Here is a 7,261-nt window from a genome sequence, read left to right on the forward strand (position 1 = left end):
AAGTGGTATTAGAATGGTGGGTTAGGAAAAGATGTTACGTCAGAATTAAGAATTAAAAACTAAAAACAAAAAACAATAAGAAATTTTGCAACTTGGAATTATAATTTTTCAAGCATCATTCTTAGATATAGTTTGGAGATGGATATAAATTTGGCACAGGTTAGAAAGAAAGCATTATTTAAAATTAAAAAAAAAAAAAACATCCGACACGTAAATGGAAGATAGTCTACACGTCTATGAAAATTGAACACAGTGGCGAAAACCAATTTAGAGAGCTCAGCGAATTCCATCGCTGTGGGGAAAAGGAAGCTTTGCAGAAAGCAGATTGAGGGAAGCTATGGAGTCGAAGAGCAATCCCAACTCTCTCACAATACTTCACAACGCCATGATCATCACCATGGATCCTGAAAACCGTGTCTTCCGGAACGGCGGAATCGTAATCGCCGGCGACAAAATCGAGGCCATCGGCCACTCTTCCGAACTTCTCCGCCAATTTTCTGCCTCTGCCGATCACATTGTCGACCTTCATTCTCAAATCTTGCTCCCTGGTATCTCTCTCTTTCGATGAATTCCTTCAAATTTCAGTAGAGATTAGAATTGGTGTCTGAGATGTGAATTTGCCCTTGAAAACAGGGTTTATTAACACGCATGTCCACACTTCTCAGCAGCTTGCTCGGAGCATAGCCGATGATGTGGATTTAATGACTTGGTTGCACCATCGCATTTGGCCCTACGAATCAAGCATGACTGAGGAAGATTCCTACATTTCCACTTTGCTCTGTGGTTTAGAACTCATCCACTCGGGTGTGAGTATCTTCATATTTGATAAGAGTTAATTGGGAAATTGTAATGGGTGAAAAAACTCAACTAATTACCATATTTCTAAATTTGTTACATGCAGAAGTAATTTGCAAATATGAGACTTTTTCTCTCGAAGATCACATATACTTATATGCTATTTATGTAATGAATTATATCACTGATATGTCACAGATGTACCACTTTTGTATCATTGATAAAGTGAAGAGTCTAGTTAAATAGTCTGATATACATTTGTTTAATTTCTGCAAAACATTTTATCATATAACAAATCTGCTATTATTTAGGCCAAATCTATTATGATACCGAAAGTTCCTATTTTGCTCCCTACGGTTTTAGGTTTTTTCCATTTTGATCCTTAAACTTTTTAAAATTTCTATTTTAGTAACTTTGAAATAATAACTATTTTGGTCCTTACTGTTATTTTTGCTACTTTCACTCACAAAATACGTGTCCATGTTAACATTTTAATACTCCAAGACAGGTTATCCATTTGTTAAAAGCAGAGTAATGTAAGGGCGGACTAAAATGGTTATTTTCTTAAAGATTGAGGACTAAAATAGACATTTCGAAAATTCAGAACAAAAATGGAATGAACTTGAAAATAATTGTGAGATTTTAGACACCAAAAGTAAGTTTATGGACAAAAAATGAGATTTAAACCAAAGTTCATATATATTTAGGTAACATGCTTCGCTGAGGCAGGGGGGCAACATGTATCTGGAATGGCCAAGGCAGTAGAGTTGCTGGGTTTGCGGGCGTGCTTAACTCAGTCGATAATGGACTGTGGGGAAGGATTGCCGCATACTTGGGCTGCTACAACCACTGATGATTGCATTCAGGTTTATCAAGTTGAATTTATGTTTCAATAATTGTTTCTATCTTTTTCTCCTTTTTATCAACAGTAGATATTTTTACCCCAGACTAACTGCTAAAACAAAATGGTTGAATAATTTTTGTTTTTGGCTTTCAACTTTCAAGAAAGTGCTTTCTTTAATATCATCCTTCTAAGTAGGTCAGTTAACTTTTATTCCATCATTATTAGCAAAACCATCTTAAACAATTTCTTAATCTTCTTCTTTTTCAAGGGCAGTCTCAGAAGGAGCTTTACAAGAAGCACCACAACACAGCAGATGGGCGCATCAGAGTATGGTTTGGTATCAGACAAATTATGAATGCTACAGAACGTTTATTGATTGAAACAAGGGATAATGCAATAGAACTGAAAACGGGGATCCACATGGTGCTTCTGTCTTCTTTGCTTATGTTTTTGCAGTCTCAAAATAGTTTCAAATTTTATTAAGTTCCAAATATGTTTAGTTTTATGCCCTATGTCTGGTATAAAGATGCCAGTCAGTTGTTGAATTTGATTTCATTTGTTATGCTCGTTTTAGCATGTTGCAGAGATACCCTATGAGAATCTGAAGGTGATGAGTGATCGAAAAGTTGATCATGGAACGGTTACTTACTTGGAGAAAATACAGTTCCTGCAAAACAATTTGCTGTCTGCTCATACTGTTTGGGTTGATGACAATGAGGTGAGTAGATACTGTTGTTTCTATGGTATGTTCTCCAAGTCCACGGATATTCTGCATTGTTTCTAATTTCTCTCTGTTCTTTTTTTCATTGTCTACATAAATGTTGATCTGAAGTCAGCTTTGTGAATAAGCTAAGTGGAAGAAAAAAGGTTGGAGGTTTATGTATTGTTTGTTAGATCTTACAATTAGGTACACTGTTCTAGTATGGCATGTTCAAGACTATTTGAACTCTTCTGTAATTTTTGGAAAAGAAACAAGGATTTAATAACTTTTCAGTGAAACTAAACCAACCCTACTTAGATAGATAAGTTGTAAACCTACTCTCATGTGCAATAAAGTTTTTTGTTGCCTGATCTTCTGACTAGACTTATAAAGTGCATGTCAATATGGTCGAGGTGGCAACGTTAAAGGAGCATGTGCGGATTTATCTTAGTTGCAAAGACAAATAGGTGTTAGACATCAATGTGGTGTATATCAAACACCCTCCAAAGCTTAAGTTACTACAAGTATTGAGTTCAAAGAGAACATACCTTGACCTTCTCCATCCTCATATATATAAGATAGAAACAACAATATGATTACCTCTAGTTTTAGGTTGTTACTTAGGGTCAAACATGCACATCAAACCACTCTAGATAGACGCGATTTGCTGAAGTTTTAAGTTGGCAAGGTGGTTATCAGTCACACCTTCAATTATGCTTGCTAGGGCATTACATGCAACTTGGCCGACTTTTAACAGCTGTGGTGCCATTCCACAACTACAACCATGAAGGATGTGATTAGGTGCATGTTTACTTCCCAAGGATTGTATGATGTCTGAGTGCACCTCCTCAAGCATTGTGCCCTGTCAAGACTTCTGGGCCTATTTCGAGTGCCTAGGCTAGTTACCTTGGGAGAAGCTACTTAGTCTTATCTTGGTCAGGCTCTAAGCACTCAGTCTCACCTTGGTCAGTTTTAGGCACCCATTCTCACTTGGGTCCAGTTACCAGGCATCTGGGCTAGGCAACTTCTTGGTCTCACCTAAGTTGGGCTGTGACTTGATTGGGCTTAGTGGTTTTCTTCTCACTTAGTCGAGTTATGACCCACCTAGGCTAGGTGGATTTCGGACTCACCTTGCCAAGTTGCATCATCTAAGTTGGGACTTTCTCACTTTGTAGGCTACGATTAGGTGGCTTCTTGATCTTTCCTAGGTTGGGGAACAACTAGGTGGCTTTTTCTTGTCCCATCTGAGGCTGAGCTACTAGGTACTTGGGCTCACTGAAAACTTCATGCGAGTGACTTCACAACTGATTAGCTGGTATTTGCTTAGATGCAAGCTACTTGGGCGGTTGAGGTGGCTATCCAAGTGACTTATTTTTATTTAATAAAAATCTCACCTGTAAATAAGTTTATCATCAGCCTGAAGCTTAAGATGTTAATAGATTCTCTTGGACGGGCCATATATGTTCTTTTATCCTCATAAGAGAGATTCATACTATGTCAGACAATTTCCAGAGACACGTACATGGTCTTAAGTACATACAAATGTTTTCCCACAGGTATGTTTTATTCTTAATTTCTTATATAGGTCAAACCATCATCAATTTCTCCTTTATACATTACTTATTTTGCATTTTTCAGCAAATTCAAAATTTTGGGTCTTGTTTCTTGCTATCTGTTCCATTCAAGAATGAGCTTTTGGATTGATGAATACTTCTGTTAGCATGTTTTTCATAATTACCCTTTATAATACAAGTATTATTGATATTTTGTTAGATTAGTTTTCTTTCAAGGAATGGGGTCAAAGTATCCCACTGTCCAGCTTCTGCAATGAGAATGCTTGGATTTGCACCTATCAGAGAGATGCTCGATGCTGGTATTTGTGTTTCCATTGGAACAGATGGAGCACCGTCAAATAATAGAATGAGCATAGGTTTGTTCAGTCTGGAATTTTACAAATTGTACTTCATTTCATGTCATGTCACATTAGGTGGCCATTTTTCTGAGAATTAACTCTTCCTCTAGAAAAGGTATTCACTTTTAGGAATTATTTTGGACATTTTTTCATTCATCCCCATCCAGTGGAGCTTTTTACATTTGGCTGACGTATGAAACTTTACTAAGTATATATTTGGGTCCAGTGGCGTTAATGTTTCAGAACATAGTAATCTCAAATTTATACATTCCTCTTCATGAAGAATTCTTTCACACGGCAAAATTCTTATTAGAATAATGGTAGTCGATGACATAAATGTCTAAAATATCTTGCAGTTGATGAGATGTATCTCGCATCTCTAATTAACAAAGGCCGGGAAGTGTATGCAAATGGAACAACCAATCCCTCTGCTCTTCCTGCTGAAGTAGTTCTGAGAATGGTGACAATAAATGGTGCAAAATCTGTACTCTGGGAGAATGAAATAGGATCACTCGAAGTTGGGAAGAAGGTTTGAATTTTGTAGCATTTTATTTACTGGCCTTCTTTCAATCCTCATCTGTTTTTTATTTCTTTTGTTCTGTGTTATTTAGGGTGTCTTTGAGAGTAAGGGTAGAATGAGTGATTTTGAAAAAATAGATTTAAGTGTAATTGATTTTTCAAAATCATGATACCTTAAAAACCAAGTAATATCTTAAAAATCAATTTAAAGTGATTTTAAACTTGTTTTTTATATTTCTTAATACTATATTTGTCAATTTATAAAAAAAAATTAATTATGTTTAACTGTTATGAATTGTAAATTAAATTATTATTATTTTTTACTTAATTTGTGTAAGTAGAGATGATAGAATATAATCCTTCATTTAGAAGGAAGAATATAGCAGATTAGGATGATGCGGAGAGGAAGGATTCCTTGAGACCTTGTATAAACTCATTTGAATGTTCATAACCTATGTACTTTGAAGCATACCTCTTGGAAAATGATGGTATCTGAAAACAGTTTTATATTCGTTGTAGTTCATTTGATAAACAAAACCTTAGGCTTTTATAGTGGTTCAGCTATTGCTGCCTGATTTTTTATTGTGCTAACTTCATGGTAGGCGGATATGGTTGTGATCAATCCTTCCTCATGGTCTATGGTCCCTGCCCATGACAGGTACTAATTTCCATCCTCGAACCCTGAGATATTTTCGTTCTGGAAATTTTAAAAAGTTGAATGCTGTTGTAAGATATGATATATTGTTTTGCCAAACCGAATATAGCTTAAATGGTTAAGGCACTTATGACCAAAAGGTCATGAGTTCAAACCCCCACCCCAACATGTTGTATTAAAAAAAAAATGATACATTTTGTGGTCGAGAGTGCCTATTCTCGCTCTTGCCCGAGCACGAGAACTGGAAATGAACTGATGGCATTGCTTAATTGATATTGCAGTATTTCCTGCCTTGTCTACAGCATGAGGACTGAAAATGTGGTCTCTGTAATGTGCAATGGCCGGTGGATAATGAAAGATAAGAAGATTTTGAATGTGAATGAGGTACGATTAGTTATTTAACATATGAATAGCTTGTTTAGCTGAGGCTAGTATTGAAAAAGGTAGATATTGATGACAAAATTAGAACCATGACTAAAATGAAATAGACATTTTGAAAGTTGAGCGACTAAAATGGAAAAAACGGAAGTTTAGAAACCAAAATAGGATTTAAATCTAAGAGTTATTAACATACAAGAGTGAATCGTCTTGCTTAAAAGAGAGCAAAAATAGCTATGAATTTAGTTTCATGTACAGAATCTTATGCGAAATGTGACATGTTAGTCTCAAGATTTAACATGTCTAAATTCAAATGTGGAGTGGACAGGAAGATGTAATTTTGATGGCAAAGAAAGCTTCCAAGGAACTGCTTGAGAGAGCAGGAATCAGAATTCCAAACAGGATGAACTTCATGTAATTGTCATGCAGCTTCTCTTCAGTTTGTTGTTTTCAGCTTTCATCAAGTGTATCACTCATTCACCCAACCTGTTATGTTTTTACTTGATGGTTAATGTTTTTTTTTCCTTTTAATTTAGTTTAAAAAAGTTTGAATTAAATCTTCTAGGTCCGTTTGGTTGGCAATTCAGATTCTGTTTCTTATTTTCATAATCATTGATTCAACTTAAAACATTTAAAATATAATATATTATAAATTATATAACATTTCGAACTAATAATTATACCAAATTCATAATAGAAATGTTAATAAACTAATTGATATCATTTCAGATTAAACTAAATATTTTATTGGTAACTACTATTACTTTACAAATATATTTCTAAAAAAATGTTAGACCAATTTTTTAATTTATATTCTATTTTCAAATCTATTGGATTTATGTTTTCTCATCACCAACCAATTGTACCTTTAATGTTTTAATACCTTTTCAATTATTTTCTCATTATTGGTCTTGATAAAAACTTTTAATACCTTTTCAATTATTTTCTCATTATTGGTCTTGATAAAAACTAACAAAAATGACCCTGGTCAACCGTGACCCTGCGGAGTTTGGTGTCGACAAGTGTACCAGACCTTCCTAGAGAGAGTAAATAGCTCCAGCCCAAGTTAGTACAAGTCCTCAAAGAGAGTATAATTTCACATACTTAGAAGATAACGTAGAACTCTATATTTATAGAAGGTGAGCTTTTGACAAGGGTTGAGGGACGGTTATGACGGTGTCGCAGATTACGGCGTCTTGTTGGAGAAGCGGTAGTCTTTAAGAAGTTTTGCAATTTGCTTTACCTATAATTTCACATACTTAGAAGATGCCGCAGAACTCTATATTTATAGAAGTTGAGCTTTCGACAAGGGTTGAGGTACAGTTACGACGGTGTCGCAGATTACGGCGTCTTGTTGGAGAAGCGGTGGTCTTTAAGAAGTTTTGCAGTTTGCTTTACCTTTAAGAAGTGGGGCTTCTAACTGAACCATTAAGATGGTTTGGAGTCTATTGAAGTATA

General features: G+C 35.3%; 1 protein-coding gene across 2 annotated transcripts; it reads left to right on the forward strand.

The window, feature by feature from the left end:
• Positions 1-206: 206 nt before the first annotated feature.
• Positions 207-6,385, forward strand: LOC111014672 (uncharacterized). Of its 2 annotated transcripts, none has more exons than XM_022289466.2 (10): positions 207-548; positions 634-806; positions 1,503-1,661; positions 1,913-2,062; positions 2,214-2,357; positions 4,113-4,269; positions 4,608-4,780; positions 5,373-5,428; positions 5,707-5,809; positions 6,132-6,385. In XM_022289466.2, the coding sequence occupies exons 1-10, from the start codon at positions 338-340 to the stop codon at positions 6,219-6,221; spliced, it is 1,416 nt and encodes a 471-aa protein (XP_022145158.1). In that variant the 5' UTR covers positions 207-337; the 3' UTR covers positions 6,222-6,385. The 2 variants fall into 2 exon arrangements, with proteins under 2 accessions (XP_022145158.1, XP_087980662.1); XM_088124536.1 differs by having other exon boundaries at positions 407-548; positions 666-806.
• The last annotated feature ends 876 nt before the right edge of the window (positions 6,386-7,261 follow it).

This window comes from Momordica charantia, assembly GCF_013281855.1.
Source record: "Momordica charantia cultivar OHB3-1 chromosome 5 unlocalized genomic scaffold, Mcharantia_2.0 BLBB01000005.1, whole genome shotgun sequence".
Classification (NCBI taxonomy): domain Eukaryota; kingdom Viridiplantae; phylum Streptophyta; class Magnoliopsida; order Cucurbitales; family Cucurbitaceae; genus Momordica; species Momordica charantia.